This window comes from Olea europaea, chromosome 6, assembly GCF_002742605.1.
Source record: "Olea europaea var. sylvestris chromosome 6, O_europaea_v1, whole genome shotgun sequence".
Lineage (NCBI taxonomy): Eukaryota > Viridiplantae > Streptophyta > Magnoliopsida > Lamiales > Oleaceae > Olea > Olea europaea.
This window is the reverse complement of record NC_036242.1, coordinates 7,541,700-7,568,957: the sequence shown is the minus strand read 5'-3', so window position 1 is coordinate 7,568,957 and position 27,258 is coordinate 7,541,700. Positions and strand designations below refer to the sequence as shown.

Below are 27,258 nucleotides of genomic sequence, written 5' to 3'. Positions count from 1 at the left end.
TTTTGCTTAATTTTATTTTATTATAATTTTTAAAAATTTTTAATGTGGGATAATATAATATAAAAATAAATTTAAAAATGATAGAAGAATTTACGGTATTTTTTATTATTTTTCTGATATTCATATGTAAGTGTCATATTTTAATGTCTTAAACAAAATATTTTAAATATTATGATTTACACTAAAAAAAATGTGTCATGACAATTTAATTAACTATTTAATTTATAGATTGCCTACAAAAGATAATATTTAATAAAATAATTATGCAGTATGTACAATTAATAAATCAAAAGCATTTTTGTAGTTATGCTACCAAATAATTACTTTAATAACTCATTTTAAAAAAAGTTGTACTCACAACAGTCACACCAAACAAACTCTGAATTCCCTTAAAGCTAAACAAGAAAAATATAATATTAACATTAAAGAGGAAAAAACTCTACAAATCTCTCATTCCTGACTTATTTGAGAGTCTCAGTCGTGCATTATCCTTTTGTGCTGAATACTTGTGTCTTCACCTTTATTATGCCTCCTTGACTCTTGCAGCTCTTGGTCATGTCACTTGAGAAAAAAATCCAATCAAGATTTTCGTTTGCAACCACAAGTAAAAAAAATAGAGATTAAATACACTCCATTATATAAGGAACAATCCTAAGAATTTAAAATGGTTCAAGTCGAACAAACATATTGAAAATTATAGTGCAACTATTGACACATAAAAATTCAGTCCAAATCAAACGGCCCAAGGAATGAAGCCCAATTGGAGGGTCCCCAAATCAGATAGCCCAAAAAACGAAGCCCAATCAAACAATTCAAGACGAAGGCCCATCGCCCAAGTTTGCAAGTCGCCCAAAATCTGAGCGAATGGAGTACCATGCAGTCGCCCAGAGCTGTTACGCTATTCTCGCCCAAACCTTCAAATCGCCCAAGGTCTTAGCAAACATAAATTGTTGTAGTTATCAAGAAGTGCAGTTATCAAGGCAATTATTAAAGCAGCCCTATCACGTCCCACGATTCAAGGAATTCAATCGAAAACGGTTGAACGACGAAGAGTAATGACAGCAGTTAAAAAAGGCAGTTTCATGACAAGTTGACCATTACGAGGAAAGTGGACAGTTATAGAACGATCAAGCAGTTTTTAAGCGGTTGATCACAAAGAGATCATCCATGAAGTATAAAAGGGAGAAAAGACATAGAGCAAAGGACCGAATCAAAAAACTCTCGAACAGAGAACATGTAATTTTAAATCCCTTAACTTAGACTTAAATACTTTTTTCAGTAACTCGTGTGCTTGCGTCCCTTAGAGGCATTTTGTTTTTAATTTCCAATTGTAAGGTCATCGCCAATAAAAGAACACCCCTTTTTGGGACTTTGTCTCAAGAGATTTGTCCCTTACACAATCGTCTGATTCCTTTTAATTGTTAGCGACTAACCCGCGCGAAACAACAACTACAACATGTGACTTTCTTGTTAGCTCTTCAACCTAGGGATGGCAAAATTGCCTGGCCTACCTTCACCCTGCTCCTGTCTCAAATGGAAAACATTGCAGGGATGGGGAACATGATCACCAAACTAAATCCCCGAACCAGTCCCCGAAGTTTTTTATTTTATTTTTATGTATTTCAATTTAATTGTATTTAAAAATAAGGTATAATATAATATAGATAAATAAATAAATGGGGAGATAAATGAGGATTTTTTTTTTAAATAAATTTTTTGTCTTGCCTCCCAACAACCTCTAAGTGGACGAGAAAAGTAATAGTCTCCTTGTCCCGTTCTCATCCCGACATCAGCCATCAACATAAATTTATTAGGGAGGGTTTGTTAAATAATCCAGTCAAACAACATATTTGGTTAAATAACCTTCTTTAAATATTTGTTGTCAATTGACTTTCAATTATAAGATACAATAAACAAATAATGTCAAATATCCAAAACACCCTCTCCATTGAAAAGACTCTAACACCCCTTACAATTCAATTAAATTCCTCAATTCATCTTAGAAATGACATTGCACGTGTTCTCCCATTGTTGTGCTTGCTATCCTAAAATCTTGTTATTCATTATATTATTCACCAATTTTGGGTATCTTTTGAGCATTTGAACAAGCATTTGGTTTCTATATTATTTATATTGAAATCTATATCATATTTATAGAAAAAGAAAAGTACTTTTAGAAATCTCATATATATTGATACTTTTATTGTTGAATGCCGCATGAAATAGTATTTTAATTGATTTTATTTTCGTATTGGTGTATTTTTGTGTTGTTTATAACTATTGGATGATTTGTAGTGTAGAACGGCACTCCAGCCATTATCTTCCATGTAAAACGACAATACATCCATTACCTGTTATGTTCTGCTCATTATTGATAATACAAAGTAGTTACTTTGATAATTTAAGCTCTCGTTTGGTACCCATTTTTTTTAAAATGCATTTTTCTCTCTCTTCTTTTTAACCACACATTTTTTATTAAAATAATATTACACGTAAATAAAAAAAACTTTTCCTTATTTTTCAATCACATACTTCCCATCAAGTTACTATTCTAAAATGCATTTTTATCTCTCGTCTTTTTAACCACACATTTTTATTAAAATAATATTACACGTAAATAAAAAACTTTTCCTTATTTTTCAACCACATACTTTTTATGAAGTTATTATTCTAAAATGTATTTTTTACCTAAAAAAGGCAATCAAACACCCCCTAAATATGATAAATATTTTTCATATTGCTTTGATATATATACTTGAGTAAACTATTTAAATTTTTTATTTTAAAATCTACATAGAATCATTTATTCATTCGTGTTTACGTAGGTAACTGCACCTTTGCTGTTTTCATCACAATAACGACATTTGTGCCATTCCGTTGTTTCATGTCGATTAAGTAATAAACACTTCTCTCAAATTTTGTACAATGCATGTTCATCTTGCAACTTAAATGAGTTTAACTTATCAATTATCAGAGCATGGATGATGCATGGCTGTTTATATTCTTATTTATAGACAAAACAACACAAGTGTCATTTCATTATCAATAATGGCACTTGTGCTGTTTTGTTGAATTCTCCTACATTTTCCTTCTTCTTCGACACAACAATCTCAAACATTGAATCTCCTATCTTAAGAAAGTCAGAACGGTTGATTACGTAACAAAGCACGTTGAATTGACATAGATTATAAGATATTGAGTTGGTAAAATCACAAGTTATTGCAATAATTTGTTGAAAAATATAATTAATAAGTACATCTCTCAACTTTTGCAAACAGTATGCCCATCTTCCAATTGAAGTGAATTCATCTTATTAGTCATCAGGGCATGGATGAATCGTGATAGTTTATACTCGTGTTTATAGACAGAATGATACAAATGTCGTTTGATGGCCTTTATGCCTTTCTGTTGATTTTGCCCATATTTTGTTAACGTAACAATATCAAATATTAGATTCCCTAACTTAAAATAGTTAGAAAGGTTGATCACGTGACAAAGAATTGTTGAATTGACATGGATCGTACGAAATCGAGTTGGCGAATACAAGTCATTGTATTAATTCGTTAGAAAATATAACTAATGAGCACATCTCTCAATTTTTGTAAACAAAATGTCCATCTTTCAATTGAAATGAGTTCAACTTATTGGTCCTTAGGGCAGAGATGAGTCGTGACTGCTTATACTCATGTTTATAGATAAAACGGTACAAGTGGTGTCTAATGGTCCTTGTGCCATTAGCACTTGTGCCGTTCTGTTGCTTTCTCCAAATATTTTGCTTCTTTTTTGACGCAACGATCTCAGACATTGAATCCCCTAACTTAAGAAAGTCAGGAAGGTTGATTACATGACAAAGATTGATTGAATTGAAATAAATTATATGATATCGAGTTGGTGAAATCACAAGTCATTATATTAATTCATTTAAAAATATAATTAATAAGCACATTTCTCAAACTTTGTAAATGATATGTCCATCTTACAACTGAAATGTGTTCAACTTATTGGTTCTTGAGACATAGATGGGTCATGACTGCATATACTCGTGTTTATATACAGAATGACACAAGTGTGGTTTTCTTCATAGTAACGACACAAGTGCCATTCTCATGAACAAGTTATATTTCGGTAATTGCATTTGTGTCATTCGTTAGAACTTTTCATTTGAGTAATAGCATAAGTACTGTTTTCAATGACATTTTCATTATCGAGACAGTATTTGTACCTTTCTTTTAGAACTTTTCATCTCAATAACAGTACAAGTGTCGTTCTCAAGGACTTTACATTCTCTTAATAGCACTTTTTCCGTTCTCTTTGAACTTTTTATCTCAATATCGACACAAACACCATTCTAATAGATGACTATATTTACAAATATAATGATAGTTATACCATTATAATAGATATTTTTCTCTCACTAACGGAACAAGCATCGTTCTCATGAATACATATTTACAAACATAACAATAATGATACAGTTTAATAGATGTTCTTATTTCAGAACGACACAAGGGCCACTCTGGTGTTTATAGATAGAATGGTACAAGGGGAATTTTCATATCTATAGAGGTTTTTGTTCCATTCCATTGATTTCTCCTATATTTTACTTTTTTTTTCGATGCAACAATCTCAAGTATTGAACCCCTAACCTAAGAAAGTCATAAAATTTGATCATATGACAAAGAATAGTTGAATGGATATAGATTGTATGATATCAAGTTGGTGAAATCACAAGTCATTGTTTTGATTCATTAGGAAAATATAATTGATGACATATTTCTCAACTTTTGTAAACGGTATTTCCATCTCACAATTTAAATGAGTTCAAATTATTGGTTCTCGGAATGCGGGTACGTCATGGATGCTTATAATCTTGTTTACAAACAGAACGACATAAGGGTCGTTTTCTTCTCAATACCAACACTTGTGTCGTTCTATTGATTTATCCTATATTTTAATTTGTTTCCAAAGCAATGACATCAAATATTGGACCCATGATATCAAGCATTGGACCCCTAATGTACGTAAGACAGAAAGATTGATCACGTGGTAAAGAATGATTGGAATAATATAGACTAGATGATATCGAGTTGATGAAAGAATAAGTCATTTTATTAATTCATTAGAATATAAATAATGAGCATATCTCTCAACTTTTATAAATATCATGTCCATCTTAGAACTTAGATGAGTTCAACTTATTAATTCTCGGAAGGCACGAATAGGACGTGACTGCTTACAATCATGTTTACAAATAGAATGACACAATGGTCTTTTTTCTTAGTAACGACACTTGTGCCATTCTATTATTTTCTCCTATATTTTGATGTATTTCCAACACAATAATTTCAAGCAATGGACATGTGATAAAGAACAATTGGAATGATATAGATTATAATAGACTCTTATAAGTCAATAATGACACTGGTGCTGTTCTTAAGAACGTTTTAATCTAAATAATGGCATTTGTGTCTTTTATGGATGCTTATACGTCTAGTAACATCACTTGTTTCGTTTTCATGAAAGATTATAAGTCCTGTAATGGACGATTATAAACATTTAACTTACATAATCTAATTTGGAGAATATTTGTGGTTTTATATTTTTTTAACAAAAATAAAAAACAATCCATGTTTTCTTACACTTTTTGATTCTGTGTCTTGTGCTTACACACTTAACAATAATGCTTATCTGTAATTTGAGCAACAACAAACTTTAGCTCTCGATTGAGCCCCATTCTTTAAAAAATGCATTTTAAGCAGTATTTTGATATTATTTTAACTATACATTCTTCAATAAAATAATATTACTTGCAAATTCAAAACTTTTCTTTATTTTTTAACCACACATTTCACATCATTACACTATTCAAAAATGTATTTTTATAATAAAAATGGGGCTTAAAAAAGGGCTTAATAGAGATACAATCTTGAGGATTTCCAAAAGTTCCATTATGAATGTGCCTTGTGATGAGAACCCAACTCCATGACTTTAACACAGATATGTAGTTTCAACTTTCGTTGGAAAAATTATCATAACCTTATGTCTCCATCATTAATTTCTCAATTAGCCATAATCAAACGACTCACTTCACAGACTTCATTGACTTGAATCGTATTCACTAAGCACCTAATATACAAGTTAAAATAATTCATCTTAAATGAGTAATAATAGAAAGACAATGAATAAAAGAACTAAAATCTGAAAAGGCCAAAGCAAATTTATTAACATCAATAAAGAGAAATAGCATCAGCTCTAACTTCTTTGTTGACATCAACTATGGCCTGCTAATGTTAATGCATTGAAATATCCAACCAACACAAAAACCAACACATATAATATTGTAGTAAAGATCCGATAGTTATTCTAACCTTAATGAGCTAATGCCAAGCAAATAAGCAAAAACTCTCAGAAGAACAAAGAACAAAATATACAACTAGAAATTAAAATTTGAATACATTGAAAGATCAAAATCTCAATGTCTATATGTTGTAGTATTATGTTCCCCCGCAAAAGAGGTGTTGTTTCATGTTTAGGAATTCGGAATAAATTTTTTGCAAGATACAAGAAGTGCCCTTCATGCTTCCGTTCTTTGCTTAAGTGGTCAGAGGTAGGATTTTCCTGCCACTGATAAATCCTCCTTGATTTTTCTCTCAAACAAGAAGATACTGCAATAAGGCTTTTACCTTGCTCACTTTTAATGACTTTCAATCATTCCTCTAAAAATTAATCCACATCTAAACATCCATGTACGTTTCTTCTATATATAATTGAATAACTTCAACTCCAACGACCTCCAAATTAATGAACTTCAATAATCTAATTCCTACTATAATAATTGCTATTACTACAACAAGGAATATAAAACAAACGTAAAAAAACTCAAATTTATGGCTAACGGAGAAATAATATGAGAAACAAATCACTAATCCATTGCATCACATATTTATGATTAATATCAAAACAACAAAGGGATTTCATTTATAAGTTTTATTAGTAATTTCTTTATCACGTTATTGAAACAATTTTTGTTTATAACAATCCCAATAGATGAATTCCTCTTTAACCCATCATCTTCAAAATTCCAAACGTATTAGAATTCATCAATGTTAAAAAAAAAAAACACTATACAAATAAATTACGAAATCATAAATAATGCCTTTTTAATACTTTTTCATGTTATTCCTACACCAATTAAAGCACAAATCACATTTCAAAATGGAAAAAAAAAATGAAGGAAACAAATAGCTTTTTACTATACCAATTTGTAACAAAGAGGAATGAAGTATTGTGAAATAAACTTGAATAGAATAAGAAATTTTTTGTAATCTTGAAGTGCACAAGAAATGAGGTGAAGAAGTAGATGTTAATTTCAAATTTAGAGAAAAGGGTTTCACATTGAAATTGAATGAGAAAGAAGGAGGTGAAAACGAGGGAAATTTGGTGAATATTTTACTATTATTTGAAGGATAATATTATCATTTGGCCAATTAAAATATCTTGAATTTTTTTTTTAAAATGTTAGTCAAATGCCATTTTTACAAACACTTTATTCAACCCCACTATTTGGCCAAATTTCCCATTTTATTATATACCTTGCATTAATGCCCATGTACAAGTCTGTGAATCTACTAACAATAATACATCTTCTATCATGGCAATTTAGCAACATGCCACAAGGATGTACATATCCTTTTTAACCGACACTATCATCTCTATTAGTCAAGCCCTCTTTAATTTTTGGACAGCTTTACTAAACATGTCCAAACTGTCCATACTTGATGAAAATTGATATTCCTTTCAAAGTATTGCGCAACCCATATTGAATCAAAACGTCGTTGACTTGTATTTTTCAAAAGGTGTAATTGATTTTTCCTTCAAATTTCTTCACCCTTTATTTAATACCTTCAACATGATGCTCTTATATCATCGTTAGGAATTGAAATCAATTTCTTATTTGGCTACACGATTCTTGTTAAGGTAAATCTATAGAAGACGGAAAAGATAAATAAATGGAATAAAATAATATAAAGATTTATGTGAAAAAAATCTCAAAGTCCAAACAAGAACAAATTACAAAAACGTACAGTAATATCTCGCTCGTCCAAACCTCAGAAAACCTATGAACAATCTCTGACCTATTCTTATAAAATGCTAAGTAGTTTGAAAATTAGGAAGAAAATTTTTATTTTCACCTCGATTCTATCTCGTTGTCCCCTATATTTGGAGTCTTTTAATTGTGCTGTACTCATTTTCAATACTTTAGATGCTCTTTATAAAGCTCTTTTGAATCTTCTCACTTTACTTTTTATTCGAAATGAGTAAAGACTAGATTTCCTTAATATAGGATTTGCTTCATTAGAACATAGTTGTCTACACGATGAGGAAAATAACTCTACAATTTTTCATCACATTTCATTGTGACATCATCTTGTATCTTTCTTCTTTGAAAGTTGTGACTAGGGTTTCAAATCTTTAACAAAATAGATCACCAACACTTTTTTTTTTTTTTGGGACATTGCCATTCCAAACGTTTGTCAAAATCTGCAGTGTATGAACCTTTGGATGGAATTCATTCAAAAATTCGCCAATTGACCAAATATGCAGCTCTTGACTTTCAGTTTATCATTCTTAAGAAGAACAAAATAGTCTATTCGCATTTCATTAAATAAAAGTTTAAATTAAATTAAAAATCGGAACAAATAAATCATTTTTTTTTTCAAATTGTGAATGTTTGAGGACCGATTTGCAATTTCCCTTCTATTCTGAATAGTTGTAAGACAACCATCTTGTATCTTTCTTCTTTGAAAGTTGTGACTAGGGTTTCAAATCTTTAACAAAATAGATCACCAACACTTTTTTTTTTTTTGGGACATTGCCATTCCAAACGTTTGTCAAAATCTGCAGTGTATGAACCTTTGGATGGAATTCATTCAAAAATTCGCCAATTGACCAAATATGCAGCTCTTGACTTTCAGTTTATTATTCTTAAGAAGAACAAAATAGTCTATTCGCATTTCATTAATTAAAAGTTTAAATTAAATTAAAAATCGGAACAAATAAATCATTTTTTTTTCAAATTGTGAATGTTTGAGGACCGATTTGCAATTTCCCTTCTATTCTGAATAGTTGTAAGACAAACCATCGATTAATACAAATTATAAAATTAAAGCAAAAGATTTTTTACTTTGACTTGATCTCAATTTTGTTATAGACCGACAAATCTTTGCAGATTCTACATTTCAATAATAAAGGGATAGAATAGAAAAATAATCAAAATAATTGCAGGAGTGCTTTTCCATTTCATATTGATTTATGCACTGATGGCCGCAAAATTCTTGAGTTTTTAACAACGTATTTTTTTAATAAAATAATTTTACACACAAATTTAGAATTTTTTCCTACTTTTTAACTACACTTTCTTCAAAAATCACTATTATAAAATTCAAGGAAAAATCTGATGGTACAAAAAAATGATCCACAGGTAACTTACAGACACTCACATGGGGTGAGTTAAAATATTGTAAAAAATAACCCCCCCCACCCTGCATGTGTATATTCTGTACCACTTTTGTACACAATTTTTCTTACATGTTACTTGGCTCAAAGTTCAATCTTTAAAAGAAAAGAAAAGTGGGGTTTAAACAAACCATAATACAGAAAATTAGGATATTGTGCGTCTTGGGTGTAGTTGGGATGAGGTTTTGTAACTGCAAAACTTTGTGTGAAATTATTAAGGGTTTTGCTACTCATGCATCGAGCTTGACAACTCGAATTCAAGGAAAAATCTGATGGTACAAAAAAATGATCCACAGGTAACTTACAGACACTCACATGGGGTGAGTTAAAATATTGTAGAAAATAACCCCCCACCCTGCATGTGTATATTCTGTACCACTTTTGTACACAATTTTTCTTACATGTTACTTGGCTCAAAGTTCAATCTTTAAAAGAAAAGAAAAGTGGGGTTTAAACAAACCATAATACAGAAAATTAGGATACTGTGCGTCTTAGGTGTAGTTGGGATGAGGTTTTGTAACTGCAAAACTTTGTGTGAAATTATTAAGGGTTTTGCTACTCATGCATCGAGCTTGACAACTCCGTGTACAACCTCTCTCAGGGGCAAGTGATTTTTTTATTGGATGCAAGCTAAGTACGAGTTGGCTCTTGCCAAAAAACCCCAACTCGGCTCGCACTTATTTCATTTTTCTATTAAAATGATCATTTTTTATTATTTTCCGTTTCTTGGCTTTTGAATGGTTGATATGAGCTAGGGAGTGGGTCGAAAATGGAAAAATTTAGTTTGACTTTTAACATCTCTAATTCATGTGTGTACCTAGAGTATTAGCTCGCGAAGGGCCGTCGATTGACTTGACATTGTCATTTATTTCTTTTATCTTGACATGTACAAAATTTCCTGAACTTGAAATAATCATGCTACATTGATAATATTAAATACAAATTACCAAAGTTTACAATGAGTCAAAAATGATTCGTATTGTGAGAAGATATCTCTTCACATGTACAAAATAATTCGTACTATAGTAGGCCGTATGTTTGCATCCCGACCAGTCTGTATATGGATGATCTACACGGACTCGAGAAACTAACAACCTGTTTTGCAAGGCCTTTGTAAAGTCAATTATTTTTTTAGATTGAAAAGCTGCTTCTAAACCTATTTGAATTATTTTTTGAGTAATTAGCACTAAACGTCCTTATCTTTTGATATTATTGTGCAAAACGTCCATGCCTTCAATTTTGACATTTTTACCCTTATTTATGCGTTTGATTGGGCAAGACATCATTCTGTCTATTTTCATCCAACTTCTCCATTAAACAAACGCTTGTAGTCATTTTTTCCCCCACAAGGGTATTATTGTCTTAAAATATTTTCCCCCTTCTTCATCAACTAATACCAATAGTGGAGTTCCAATTCTTCATCAATCAAGACCATCGCCTACGGTGCAACTTGAAGATTTTTTACAACCCTATCCTTGTTGGTGGACCACCCACTGATATGCAATAGTGCCATCAACCTCTTCATTGTCCCGCCCTCCAAAACCCTTTATGTGGAGCGAAAATTGCAAAGCAACCACACAATTTTCACGCCAATTTTTCTTACAGCATCAGACACATTCAACAATTTCATGCATATGGCTGCAATTCCTAGATTGTGTTCAATAAAGGCCAATCTTCCATCAGCACTTGATTTGTTCAAGTCTGGAAGAAGCTCGATCAGGATACAAACTGCACCAACGTCAATGGCTTTTAATCAATTTTTCTTCTAGACATCCAAGATTCCTATCAGCACTGTAGGAAACAAAACTTGCCTTTGTACAAATTTTATCTGATGTTATTTCTAATAAATACTTGAACAATCCTATACCTTGATCATGTGCACCATAATTCCAATGATAAACAGCTTTAGCCATCTTCTAAAATATCGAAATAGTACAAAATTGCGCCTCGCTGCTTCCTCTTTGAAGCATTATAGCCATGGATTTCATACCCTTAGACTTCATCAACAACTCAATTGACTCTTCATCTTCTTCCTTGAAAAAAGTTGATTTCATATACCCACTCTATTCTGAACTAGATTCGGGAAGAAAGAACCTATAGGAACATTATTCATATATTGTGCATAGTCTTAGTTGATGAAGAATTGGAACTAAATTTGTGGTCTTAGTTGATGAAGAGAGGGAAAAATACTTTAAGGCGATAATATCCTTTCATTTTGTAAAAAAGTTGATTACACGCATTCACTTATCGGAGAAACTGGATGAAAATGGTCAGAAAGGTGTTTTGTGCAATGAAAGATGTAAATAAGTGTTAAAATTGCTAAAAAAAAAAAAAAAGCTTTTCATAATCCCTCCGTATCTTAGAAGAGAGAATGTGAGGTTTAGTGTTCATTTTTGTCACATAGGTTTTCATATGAAACTGATTTGACAACAGTAAATTATTTTATTCAATTACACTGTAGCATTCTTTTCACACACCATCTCACTATTTTCACACGCCGTTTCACTGATTTATCCATTTTCACATCTACTTCACTTGCTTAAAGTCAGTACTATATATTATATAATAAAGAAACGAAATTAAATATAAAGATTATTAAAAAAAGAAATTGCACACAAAAATAGAAAAATTTATTACAAAGTTTTTAATTAAATTAAAATAATTTTTTAAAAAATAAATATTATTTAATTCAAATTTAACGAATGTCATTCTATCATAAAGATTATTTTATTAAAGTAAATAAAACAAATAAAATAAAAGAAAGTTACAAAAATTAAATAAATAATATATAAATGTTATTTAATTAATTAAAATTGAAAAAAAAATTAGATTTTACCATAAAAGAAATTTATATCGATAGCTCTCCTTATCTTAAAAGAGAAAATGTGAAGTTTACTGTTCATTTTTGTTCCATAAGTTTTCACATGAAACTGGTTTGACAATAAGTTATTCTATTCAATCACACTGTAGCATTCTTTTCACACACCATCTCACTATTTTCCCACATCGTTTCACTGATTTCTCCATTTTCACCCACTACTTCACTTGATTAAAGTAAATACTATATATTATATTATAAAGAAACGAAATTAAATATAAAGATTTAAAAAAAAAAAGAAATTGCAGACAAAAATAAAAAAAAAATTATTATAAATTTTTTAAATTAAATTAAAATGATTTTAAAAAATAAATATTATTTAATTCAAATTTAACGAATGTCGTTCTATCATAAAAAGATATAAAGATTATTTTATTAAACTAATTTAAACAAATAAAATAAAAGAAAGTTACAAAAATTAAATAAATGATATATAAATATTATTTAATTAAATTAAAATTGAAAAAATTATATTTTACCATAAAAGAATTAAAAAGAATTTTATATCAAAATATAATATCACCAAAATCATATCTCCATAAAAAATAAAAAATAAAAAGATACTCTCCGTGGACGGAGAGAATCTCTCCATCCATCCACGGAGAGATAGTCTTTCCTTTCAAAAGGAGAGCAAAACTCCTTTTGCATGGTGTGTTATCACTCCGTGCACGAAGTGGTGATTTCTTTCACCCTTTATTTATAGTATTTTTTATTAATAAATATTCAATTTAAAAAAATAAAAAATATCTTAATATTTACTTTAAAATGTTGAGATTAATATTTTTTTATCTACTGCTTTTACAAATATATAAATTTTTTATTACTTTTAAATAACTTGAAATTATTATTATTTTTTAACTTAAAAATAACCTTTTACATTGTAAATAGTGCAATTTTTATTAATATTTAATCACGGAGTGATTATCACTCCGTGCATGGAGTCCCTGTATTTGTTTTTTTTTTAATTTTTAATTTATAGTAATTTTTATTACCATTTAATTTTAATGTATCTAAATATTTACTTAAAAATGTTGAAGTTAATATTTTTTTATTTATAAGTAGATTTTAAAATTACTTGAAGTACTTTTTTACTTATAAGTAACTTTTTACATTTTAGATAGTGTAACTTATAATTAAAAAATCATTTCAAGTTATTTAAAAATAATAAAGAAATTTATAATTGTAAAAGCCACTTATATATATATATATATATATTAACTTCAACATTTGTAAGGAAATATTTAGATATATTTAATTTTTTAAAATTAGATATTAATAAAAAAATTAGTATAATTATATAAAAAAACAATATTAATAATACATGGAGTGCCGTGCGTTATTTAAAAATAATAAAGAAATTTATAATTGTAAAAGCCACTTATATATATATATATATATATTAACTTCAACATTTGTAAGGAAATATTTAGATATATTTAATTTTTTAAAATTAGATATTAATAAAAAAATTAGTATAATTATATAAAAAAACAATATTAATAATACATGGAGTGCCGTGCAATATATATATATATTTATTTATTTATTTATTTTTATTTTTATTTATTTTTTTATTTTTTTATCTAATTCTTTTTACATATAAGTTAGTATTAACTTAAAAAATTAAATGAAGTTAAATATTTAATTAAAAATTTAAGTTAATATATTTTTTTTACTTATAAGTAACTTTTACAATTATAAATTCGTTTTACTTTTAAATAACTTGAAGTGATCTTTTTAGTTATAAGTAACTTTTTACATTTTAAAAATAAAGAATAACTATTATGTAAAAAGTTATTTAAAAATATTATTACTAATAAAATTATAGGATATGGTCGATAGTTGATAGCATGAGAAAATAAAGAAAGAGTACTATGTGTCAAATTCAAAACATGTAAAATGTAGGTAAAATAAAAAATGACGTCGTTTCTGATCCATCAATTAAAAAAAAGTTGCAGTGTGATAAAATATTATTTAAAAGAATATTACTACTAATAAAATTATAGGATATAGTTGATAGTTGATAGCGTGAGAAAATGAAGAAATAATATTGTTTATCAGATTCAAAGGATCAAAGCAATTTCAAACATGTTCAATGTGAAAATCAATGTGACAAAAATAAACAGTAAGACAACGAGGGATGATATAATAAATAAACCAAACCACTTTGACCAAACCCATTTCAAACCGGTTGACTGTGAAAACGCATGTGACAAAAATGAACCGTCCAACTTTATGCGAAAAAAATCAGTAATTTCCACCTCTACCAATAGAAAAAAAAATGAAATATTTTAAATAGAATAAATTAAGATTGAAAAAATTTTAAATAGAAAAAAAATTCTTCTTTCACTGAGAAAAAAAATAATTGAAAAAATTAAGCTTAATCATAAATAAAGAGAAAAAGAAAATTTCTTTTTTTTTTTTTTTTTTTTTGTGCCCAAAGCTAGACTATTCATTTTTGTCATGTGCGTTTTCACATTCAATTGGTTTGAAATGTGCTTGATCAAAGTGGTTTGGTTGTTTTATTATATTATAAAAATATATAAAATAATCTATCATCTATCACTCTTTTAAGTCACTCATTCTTCTTCCTTCAATTCAATCGATTTCTGTCCAAAAGTCTAGCTTTCATGTACGGAAAAAAATCTCCGAATTCTTGTTTTCTTTCTGTGAGAAAAAATATCGTGCCGTCCTCATCTAAATCGTAAGGAAGAAAATTATAGAATTTGTGACGATTATATTTGGTTATGTTCTTGCAATTTCTTTTTGTTTGTATTTCCATTTTTTAAGATTTATTTAAGGTACACAGTTTTTATTTCTGTGTATAAATGAAAATATAGCTTGGCTCATCTTCCTCTACCTAGATGTGAGGTATGTTCTTATCTCTCTATATATGTGAAAATCTAACTGGAGTTTTATTTTTTCTTAGATATGGCTATAAAGCTTACGTTTTTTTTTTATGTTTGCTTTCTTGTGGATTATTTTTTATTTTCTTCGACTTTATTTAATGTAATATATGTTTTTTTTTGATTGCCGAGTGTGTAAAAGTTAGCTAGCTCTTTCTTTCTTTACCCATATCTATTTGAGAAGCTTAAATTTTTCGATTATTGTTTTTTATATTTAATGAGACTTACAAGAGTTTGCTTTGAGTATGTTTGAAGTTTTTTTGGTCCAGTTAGTAGTGTTTATAGTTCTATTGTTTGCATTTGTGAAAAAGATTGTTGATTTGTTTAGTAATTCAAAGATGCATATATCACCCATTTGTAGTTCTTTTAAGAAGAGAAAATGTGCTTAGCCTATAAAGATAAAAGAATTAAAAAGAAAAAGAAATTTATAATATGATCAAAACAAACTTAAAAAAATATTATGTAATTAAACAAATTAAAGTTACAAAAATGAAACAAAGAATATATTAATATTATTTAATTAAAATTGAAAAAAATAAAATTTATCATAAAGAGGAAAGAATTAAAAAGAATTTTAAATCCAAAAAAAAAATTATAATATGAACAAAACAAATTTAAATAAAAAAATAAGGAAAAAAATACTCTCCATGGATAGAGAGATCTCTCTGTCCACGGAGAGATTGTCTCTCCTTTCAAAAGGAAAGAACTCTCATTTTCTCTCCGTGAAAGGAGAACCATTGGATGAAAATTTTATTTTATTTATTTATTTATTTTTTTAAAAATTTTGTTTATATTCTAGATAATTTTTTCTATTTAAATTTTTTTAAATTCTTTTCTCATAGAACTTAATTTTTTTAATTACTGCTTTTCTCTCATTCAAATGACAATTTTTTTTTCCATTAAAAAAATTCTCAATATAAATTTGTTCAATGTAAAATTATTTTAATTTTTCCACTGATGGAAATTACTGATTAATTGATTTTAATTTTTTTTTGTTCGTATTATAGATAAATTTTTTTTCTATTTAAATTTTATTTTTTCTCTTTATGATTGAACTTAATTTTTTCAATTACTGATTTTCTCTCCTTCAAAGGAGAATTTTTTTTTTCTATTCAAAATTTTTTCAATATAAATTTGTTTGATTTAAAATTATTTCAATTTTTTTCTACCGGTGAAAATTACTGCTTTTCTTTGCACAAAGTTGAACAGTTCATTTTTGTCAGTACTATATTGAATCATTCAATTTCAAAATCAATATCACAAATAGCTTACCTCAAATGATTATTTTTATAACTAATTTATTCGCTTCTTCTTCAAACACTAAACTTATATCAACATTAAAAATGCTAATATGATGTTCAAAATAATCCTACCCGTGTATTGCTTGGGCTATAGACTAATAATAGTAAAAGACAGAGACATTATGTATTAATTATCGAATTATTTTCTAAAAATATTTTATTTTATTAAAATAACTTTTGGAGGAAGCTGCTATGTTAATTTCTTCGTAAAGTTCTCATATAAATAACAAAAAAAAATATTAGATACAAAACCAAATTGAAATATCATCACCATAATTAGGTCTTTGTTTGAGCTCCATTTTTTTCATAGAAATGAATTTTTGAATAATATATTGATGAAAAATATATGGTTAAGAAATAAGAAATTTTTTTGAATTTAGGTGTAATATTATTTTATTAAAGAATGTGTGGTTGAAATGATGTCAAAATACTTTTAAGAATGTATTTTTTTTTTTTCAAGAATGAGGCTCAAATATGGTTTAGATGATTAAGACTTTGTTTGTCTACCATTTTTTCACATTCTATTACATTATTTTTTATACGGTAATAATTTTCAACCACACATTATTTATTAAAATAATATTACACAAAAATAAAAAAAAAATTCTTCTGTTTTTAATCACACATTTCAATATCAATCACTATTCCATAATACATCATTTACAAATAATGGGGCACAAACAAGCACTAAAATACCAAGAGGGCATTTACGTTGACCAACTACCTCCATCCCGACCCGGGTATCCAGGTATCTGAATCAGGAAAGTTTTTTAACCCCTTGTTTGAATTTAATTAAATTATGTTCTATTTTTCTCTCATATTTTCAACCACATAATTTTTAATAAAATAATATTACAAATAAATCAAAATTTTTTTCAATCACTTAATTTTAAAAAAAAAAAGAAAAAAAAGGCTATTACAAACACTTTCATTTCAAAAAAATGGGGCCAATCCAGTACGCCTTAAATACTGTTGCGGGTGACAGAGAGTTGACATAAGAAACAAAAGGAAAATGAATTTATCTAGAGGTATATAATGGGGTGACTCTACTCATATGGATGTGGGACCCATATAAAAGAAATAATATTTTAATTGAGTGGATCCCTTGCTTATGTGATTAGGATGTATACCATTAAATACACTTCAATGTACCACCAGCAAAATCGAAGGAAAATTCTCCACTTCTATCACCACTATTACATACACTTTTATTTCCAAAAAATGGGTGGAGAAATCTAGCTTTGCTTGAGGCTGCTGCGTCAAGGGTTCGAATCCTGAAATATGGATTTGGCTCTTGGGTAAGTGCAAGTGTACAAACAGCCTTCCACCCTGTACCCTCGGAAGCATAACCTGCGATTTACCTCTCTCATGATACTCTAGGATCGGAGTGACGGGGGATCCTTAAGATTAGGGTTTAACCTTATTTCCAAAAAATGGGGCCAAACCGGGGCGCCTTAAATTCTGTTGGAGGTGAGTGAGTTGACATAAGAAACATGTGGAAAAAATTCTCCTCAACTATCACTATTGTCTTCCTAATACTATGTGCTGCTGCTAATTCTATAGTAAAAGCCTCCTTCGAAGATGAAGTAGACATTAAAAGATCAGATTTTCCAGATGGGTTTCTCTTTGGAGCGGCTACTTCTTCATATCAAGTCAATTTTCTTCTCATTTTAAGCTATTTCCCAGAATTTTCCGGAAAACTTTTGATTCAGTGCGAATGTTTTCTAATTTCAGATCGAAGGAGCCAATTTGGAAGACGGGAGGAGTCTCTGTAACTGGGACGTTTTTTGTCATATAAAAGGTAGTATAAAGTCTGATAAAACTGTGTGATTTGTTTTTCTTGAACCCCTTTCCCAGTTTTGGTTTTAGGTGATTATTTTTTGCACTTTTTAATTATATCATTATGTTAGGCAGCATAGCAAATGGAGATAGCGCTGATATAGCTGAAGATCACTATAACCGTTACATGGTAATACTGTACATTCTATCATTTCCCTTTTTTCCTTTAGAAAGTGCAAAAGGATAAAGTAGTGTTTTGCGTTGATCACAGGAAGACATTGAGATACTACATTCTCTTGGGGTGGATGCTTATCGCTTTTCAATTTCATGGAGTAGAGTTCTTCCAAGTATGCATTTTCTTTCTCCATTTGAAAGGTTTCATTGTTCTTGTTTTTTCTTGAGTTGGGTTGTAGTTTTTGATAAACATATTTGTGATTATGGAGGAGGGAAGTTTGGTGGAGTAAACCAAGCAGGAATATTGTTCTATAACAAGATTATAGATAATCTCCTAAGCAGAGGTGCGATGCCAAATGATTATCTTATTAAATGCTTTCTCCTGTTCAAGCAGATTTGTTTCATTGCAGACAATTCAAAATTTAGTGCAGGAATTGAGCCATTTGTGACAATTCACCACTTTGACTATCCTCAAGAACTTGAGAACAGATATGGGGGGTGGCTCAGCCATCTGATGCAGTATGTACAATTTTAATTTTGTTCTTTGAATTTTTTTGCAGTATCGATTTAAAGGTGTGTTTTGGCTTTGCAGGGAAGATTTTGTCCACTTCGCTGAAATATGTTTTCAGAGTTTCGGTGATCGAGTGAAGTATTGGTGTACAATCAATGAACCCAACTTATTTTCAGAATTTGCATACGAAAGAGGTACTTATCCACCAGCTCATTGTTCGCCGCCTTTCGGTAACTGTTCAACTGGCAATTCAGATGTCGAGCCTTTGATTGCTGTGCACAACATGTTATTGGGGCATGCCAAAACAGTTAAAATATATCGCGAGCGTTTTAAGGTAAGTGTTGATAATCAATGGGGTTGGGGGTTGATAAAACATTGTTGTTTTGAAAATTAGAAGATTAAACTGAGTGTTGTGCTTGAATACCAAAATTACTATTGATGCAGTCTGAACGAAGTGGTGTGATTGGTATTGTTGGAGTGTTGTGCTTAAATACCAAAATTACTATTGATGCAGTCTGAACAACGTGGTGTGGTTGGCATTGTTGTACACTCATTTATGTACAAGCCATTAACTGAGGATAAGCGGGACAAGGAAGCTGCTGATAGGGCCTTGGCTTTTAATATAGCTTGGTAAGGGTCATAATCATGATAAGTTGCATGGAAAAGATAAACTTGGTTTCGCATAACTGCTAAGGCATGTTTAATACGCAGTATTAGATAGTAATGCGAACAACATTTTTAACTTCTTTTTCTTATTTAATACTACTTACCAAACATGACAACAGCGAACGACTTGCCCCACTAGTTCTTGATCGAGTCAGGTTTTAAATAGTAAAAACCTCAATCTATGTAATTTGATGGTTTCACACAACAAAATAAAAAAACAAATTATTCCTATAATTCTACATGCTATGTTTCTAATATCAGATTTCTCACTTCTCATTTTAAAGGATTTTGGATCCAGTTGTATTTGGAGACTATCCTCCAGAAATGCGTCATTATCATGGAAGTGAATTGCCAAAGTTTGCCTCAGAGGAAAGAATTATTTTAAGAGATAGCATTGACTTTATTGGGATAAACCATTATGCTACCTTATATGCAAAGGATTGCATCTATTCCAGTTGCATTTGCAACGACTCTAGCTGTACCAAAGGTAGTGACCGTGCAATCCGGGGATTTGTGTACACAGCTGCAGAGCGAGATGGTGTTCCAATTGGCGAACCTGTATGATTGTTATGTTTATTGTTTCAGGAATTCATTTTTTCCTGTAATGGAAGTTTTATCTACTAATTAATCTAGAATCAGTATTCTTGTTTTCTTTTTTCATAAAATAAGACAATGTGTTTATTTTCTTGCAGACGGGAATGGCTCGATTTTTTGTTGTTCCACGGGGCATGGAGGAGATTGTTGAATATGCTAAGAAGAGATACCTTAACAAGCCTATGTTTGTGACAGAAAATGGTAAATATGGGCCTTTCTTGTTTAAGAAATCTCTTGCTAGTGCACAGTGAATCAAATGTGCAAAATATATTTATCCTAATCAGTTTTAGTACAGCTAAATTTTACTGCAATTTCAGGTTATTCCTCCCCCCTAAACAAAGTTGAGGATTACCATCATGATGTCAAGCGGATTAATTATCTGAAATCTTATCTTGCATTCCTAGCTCGAGCTATAAGGTTTTGTAACTCGTCATAATACAACTATTGAACATTGCTCTTAATACTTGCATGTGCTATTCAAGTTTACTTCTGACATCGGTGATTGATATCTACTTTTAATTTGCGTGCATGATTCTGCCCAAATGAGTCTTATTTTTGGTAAAATTTAGAAGTACAACAAGTTTTTAGGCAAATAAATTGAAATATGTTACATAACTTTTGAAGTAAATACCCTAAGCCCTAAGGCCTTGAACAAAAGATAGAATAATATATCATACACAGACAGTGATTTAGAAGAAAATGTAAGAATTCGAATTAAATAAGAGAAGAATGCAATGAAATCTCCTTGGCATATCTTTTACTTTTCTATTGGCAAAAGCTGCAATGCACGATGCTTGGAAACAAAATGAGTAACTTATTTAGGAGGGAAACGTAACATGTTTTTCAGTTTTCTAAGCGAAACAGTTGTTTAGGAGAGAAGTCATACCAAAGAAATGTTCCATTACAGAAGGATTTCAATGACATCATCAAATCTATTAAAGAAAACGAAGTTGTTATCTTAAAGATCTGCTTAGATTATGGTGGTATTGTTTTTTCTTCGATGAGAAAAACTGGAAATATTATTCAATCCTATCCTGTTGTCAGCTGGCTGGATGGAAAATGACCCCTCTTCTATTTAAATTGGTAGATCCAACATGTACAGCATACTGATTAAGTAGAAGGTGGGCCGGCCTGTTGGTTGTGTGAAACATAATAATTTGTACCTTTCCCCCTCATCTACTGTAAGGTCGATGGGGGTCCATTGCGGGCATCCCCGAGGTGAATTTTTTAAGGGTAATTTTGAAAATTCGCACATATATTCAAGTTATTAATTGTTCTTAGTAATATGGATTATTCATTTTATCCATAACACATGCAATTCCCATATTTTCTCACACACATGTACACGCTGGAACCGAACGAAGTATGTTCTGCATGTGCACATTAGAAATATTTTGAACCTAATAGTTTCCAATAATCTTTTGTCACCATCATCGAATTAGGGGTTTGATTGTTGTCATTCAAGTAATGTTCTAATGAAAATCTTAATGAGTAGATTTGTACACAAGTTATTTAAGTAATGTGACTCTACTGAAAAACTTAATGCAAAGATTTATATGTATCTTGATCAGTATATTTGTTGAAGAGATGTGTTCTTTGACGGCGCAGGAATGGAGCTGATGTGCGCGGTTACTTTTTATGGACATTGATGGATGATTTTGAATGGGTGAATGGATATAGTGTTAGATTTGGAATTTATCGCGTTGATCCTCAAACATTGAATAGAACTCCAAAGCTCTCTGCTAGTTGGTTTAGAAATTTCTTGAGCAATTGTAGCCTGAATTATGTTGAATCGTGTAATTCTATTTCATTGATGAATACAGACGAATCAAGGGCTCAATCTGAATGATGGTAATAAATGGTAAAAAATGATTGTTGTTGGAACTACCATTCTTCTATCTCCATTATTTATGAAAAGATATGTATGAATCTTCATTGTCTTTGCCACTGATATGAACTTGTATATTTTTTTGTCGAATAACATTAAGGGAAATTTGGCCATTTGGCCTAACTAAACAATGTATTTGGTGAAATGGTCTTTCACCAATAATAAAAACAAATATAAAATATAAAATATTTTAGTTGGCAAAATGACAAAATCCTCCTTCAATTGTTAACCTAATGTATTTGGTGAAATGGTCTTTGATCAATAATGGAAATAAATAAAAAATGTAAAATATTTTAGTTGGCAAAATGACAAAATTCTCTTTCAATTGTTAACTTAATGTCTTTCAATTTTTCTCATTTCATCCCGTCATTTCTCTTCCAAATTTACCTTTCTAATTTTTTATTTTTATTTTTTGAAAATAACATCTTCTTCACCCTTTCATCTTCTTCAATTTTAAGTTCTCAAAATTACAATAACTTATTTTCTTCTCTTTAATCATCATTCTTGTTATCTTAAAATTATGTTTTTTATTATATTCTTCACTTATTTTGGATATCTTTGAACAAAAGTTTGGTTAGTATTTTTATTATCAAATATAGTATCAAATAATATTTAGTTGGTATTGCTTTTGTAGTTAATATGGTTTTTGTGTTATTTGCAACCATTTTATGTAATAACACTCTAACTGTCATCTGAAATATAGAACACCACTCTAGCCGTTATTTGTAAAGTAAAACGACACTACAGTTGTTATCTGCTATAGTTTGATTTTTTTCAATGAAATGATTCTAATAATGGATTCACTAATGTATAAACCACAAAAAGATTCATTAGTCACAAAGAACGATTGAAATGATATAACTTTTATATTATTGAGATGGTGAAAGTACAAGTCATCACAATTATATATATTGATTAAGTTAATGAACATATCTATCAACTTTTGTACGTGTCATATACATATTACAATATAAATAAGTTCAACTTATTTTTTTTATGGAATGAATTGATCGTGACTACTTATACTCGTATTTATACACGTAACAGCACAAGTGTCGTTTTCATGTCCAGTAATGACACTTTTGTCATTTTAATGAATTGACCGTGATTACTTATACTCGTATTTATACACGTAACAGCACAAGTGTCGTTTTCATGTCCAGTAATGACACTTTTGTCATTTTGAAATTCACCTATGTCCAACTTTTTCAACAAAACAACATTTAATAATAGACTCACTAACACATGTAACATAGAAAGTTTGACAATGCCATAAATAATGTAAATGAGTTTCACTATTGGTATCGATGCATAGATAAGACGTAGCTGCTTTTACTCGTGTTTACAAATATATCCTTTGTTTGAGCCTCATTTTTATTAAAATACATTCTTGAACAGTAATTTGATCTCATTTTAACCATACGTTCTTGAATAAAATAATATTACATGCAAACTCAATTTTTTTTAAAATTTTTTAACCACACATTCTCCATCATAACACTATTAGAAAATTCATTTTTTGAAAAAAAAAAAAAAAAAAAGGCTCAAGGATGCCCATAGTATTTTATAATTTTAGATGTTTGGTATGTATTAAATTATTCGATGGTTTTATAATGATTAAGTATTTAAAATAATAATAATAAAAATAAGTAATGCATTTTTTTTTGCGCTTAGGCTCGTAAAGCTTTACGTTTGGCCTCCACACTTAGCCACACTTTACATTTGGCATCAAATCACTATTAAAAAATTCTTTTTTTTTTTAAAAAAAAAAGAGGACGCTCAAACAACCCCATAATGACACAATGGTCGTTTTCATATTAATATCGACACTAGTGCTGTTTTGTTGATTTTTCATACATTTTTTTAATGTCTTTTAAGTTAAATAAAAATGGCACAACTTAGGATGTCTAATTTTAAAGGTCGTTGCGTTAGAAACAAATGAAAATAAAGGAGAAATCAATAGAATAGTTCAAGTGCCGTTATTGATTATAAAACGACACTTGTATCGTTTTGTCTATGAACACGAGTTTAAGCAACGACGACTCTTCCGTGCCTTGAGAAATAATAAGTTGAACTCATTTAAGTTGTAAGGTTGACATGCCATTTAAAAAAAATTGAAAAATATGCTCATTATTTATATTTTGTTGAAAATAATAGAATCACTTATACTTTCATCAACTTTATATCAAATAATCGATGTCATTTCAACTGTTTTTTGTCATGTGATCTACTTTTCTTACGTACTTAAGGATCCGATGCTTGAGGATGAAAGATCATCGAGAACGGCACTTGTATTGTTATCGAGAAAAAAAGTTCTAAGAAAACAGCATTAAGAACGGCACTTGTGCCGTTACTGAGTTGAAAACATCACTTGTATCGTTCTATTTATAAACACGAGTATAAGCAGCTACAACCCATTCATGTCTCGAAAATCAATAAGTTAAATTCATTTCAATTGCAAGATGAACATGCTATTTACAAAAATTGAGATATGTGCTCATTAATTATATTTATAATATATCAATATATTGACTTGTGATTTTACTAATTCGATATTATATAATTTATATCAATTCAATTGTTCTTTATCACGTCATCAACCTTTTTGACTTTCTAAAGTTAGAGGATTCAATGTTTAAGGTCGTTGAGTTGAAAAAAAAATAAAATATTTGAAAAATCAACAGAATGACACAAGAGCTGTTAAATGACGCTTGTGTCATTCTGTCCATAAACACGAATACACATAGCTATGACCCATTCTTGCTCCAAGAACCAATAAGTTGTACTCATTTTAGTTGCATAATGGATATGTTTCTAAAAGTTGAGACGTGCACATTTCAATTGCACAAGTGACGTTTTGATGATATACAAACTTGTTTATGAGAACAACACAAGAAAAGTTAGGGGATCCAATATATGTGGTCGTTGCGGTGAAAACGAAGCAAAGTATTGGAGAGATCAACATAACAACATAAGTGTCATTAAATGGCTGTTCTCTCTATAAACAAGAGTTTAAGCAAACACGACTCGTCTGAATCTCGATAATCGATAAGCTGAATTCATTTATATGGTAAGATGGACATACCATTTATAAAATTTGAAAGATATGCTCATTAATTTTATTTATTAACAAATGTAGATTATGACTTGTGATGTCACCGATATTAAAAAAATCTAAGAGAACGGTACAATTGGCTTTATAATGATACAAAAAATTGTTCTTGAGAACGTCACAAGTGCCATTAAAGGTCATGTATGCTGTTTTGTCGATAACACGACCCGTTCGAGCCCCAATATTCAATATGTTCAACTCATTTATGCTGCAGGATGAACGTGCCACTTATAAAATTTGAGAGACGCTTATTAATTATATTTTCTAACAAATGTAGATAATGACTTTTGATGTTATCTACTCAATGTCATATAATCTATGTCAATTCTACCAATATTTGTCACATAACTAATATTTCTGATTTTCTTAAGTTAGAGGGTCCAATATTTGAGGTCATTGCGGTGAAAAAGAAGTAAAATATTGGAGAAATCAATTGAATGGCACAAGTGTCGTTAAATATTACGTGTGACGTTTTATCGATAAACATAAGTATGAGTAGTCATGACCCGTTCGAGCACCGATATTCGATAAGTTGAACTCATTTATGTTGTAAGATGGATGTACTGTTTACAAAATTTGATAAATATGCTCATTAATTATATATTCTAACAAATGTAGACAATGACTTGTGATTTTACCAACTTGACACAATATAATTTATGTCAATTCTACTACTACTTGTCACGTAATCAACATTTCTAACTTTCTTAAGAGGGGGGGTCCAATGTTCGAGGTCACTACGGTGGAAAATAAGCAAAATATTGAATAAATCAACAGAACGACACAAGTACCGTTAAATGTCACATGTGTCGTTCTGTCGATAAACACGAGTATGAGCAGCCACGATTCTTTCGAGCCCCGATATTTGATAATTTGAACTTATTTATGTTGCAAGATGGATGTGCCGTTTACAAAATTTAGGAAATATGCTTGTTAATTATATTTTCTAATGAACGTAGACAATAACTTGTGATTTTACCAACTTGACACTATATAATTTATGTCAATTCTACAGCTATTTCTCACATAATCAATATTTCTGAACTTATATTCTACAGTTAGGAGATCCATGCTCGAGGTCATTACGGTAGAAAAGAAGTAAAATGTTGGAGAAATCAACAACGACACAAATGCCGTTAAACGTCACGTGTGCCGTTCTATTTATAAACATGAGTATGAGCAGTTAAGACTCGTCCAAGCCTCGATATTCGATAAGTTGAATCATTTACGTTGCAAGATAGACGGAGCACAGTGCCATTACTATTATGAAATTAGTATAAGTGTCGTTACGTATGTAAACACGATATGAATAATTGATGCCGTGCATATTTTGAAATTAATTGTTATTAAATAAATAATATTTAATTTTTGAATATCGTTTCTATCATAGAAGATAACTGTTGTAGTGTCGTTCTACACCACAAATAACAGCTGGAGTGTCGTTATCGTCCAATAGTTGCGGACAATACAAAATACACCAAATGTGAAAGTAAAATCAACTAAAACATCATTTTATATTATATTCAACAATAAAAGTACTAATGTATATGAGATTTCTAAAAATACATTTCGTTTTTCTTCAAATATAGCAGAAATTTCATGGTAGATAATATGAAAACTAAAATTCTTGTTCAAATACTCAAAATATTGGAGAAGGTAGGTGAAGAATATAATGAAAAACATGATTTTAGGGTAGCAAGCACAGAGAGATCACGTCGATGCATTTTGGAGATGAATTGGAGAATTTGATTGGATTGAAAGTGGTGTTTGAGTCTTTTCCATGGTGAGGATGTTTTGGACATTTGATATTATTTGTTTATTGTATTTTGTAATTGAGGGCTATTTGACCAACAAAGATTGGAACAAGGTTATTTAATCAAATATATTGTTTGACTAGACTATTTAACAAAATCCCCCTAACATTAACAATATA

At 29.6% G+C, this 27,258-nt stretch overlaps 1 protein-coding gene across 4 annotated transcripts; it reads left to right on the top strand.

Annotated features, from left to right (window-relative positions):
• The first annotated feature begins 18,079 nt into the window (after positions 1–18,079).
• LOC111395689 (beta-glucosidase 18-like) lies at positions 18,080–22,212 on the top strand. Of its 4 annotated transcripts, XM_023021804.1 has the most exons (12): positions 18,080–18,253; positions 18,336–18,402; positions 18,512–18,570; positions 18,652–18,727; positions 18,824–18,898; positions 18,986–19,073; positions 19,147–19,399; positions 19,580–19,695; positions 20,016–20,289; positions 20,424–20,526; positions 20,643–20,742; positions 21,934–22,212. In XM_023021804.1, the coding sequence occupies exons 1-12, from the start codon at positions 18,095–18,097 to the stop codon at positions 22,172–22,174; spliced, it is 1,611 nt and encodes a 536-aa protein (XP_022877572.1). In that variant the 5' UTR covers positions 18,080–18,094; the 3' UTR covers positions 22,175–22,212. The 4 variants fall into 4 exon arrangements, with proteins under 4 accessions (XP_022877572.1, XP_022877573.1, XP_022877571.1 ...); XM_023021805.1 differs by lacking the exon at positions 18,824–18,898 and having other exon boundaries at positions 18,965–19,073; XM_023021803.1 differs by having other exon boundaries at positions 18,652–18,898.
• The last annotated feature ends 5,046 nt before the right edge of the window (positions 22,213–27,258 follow it).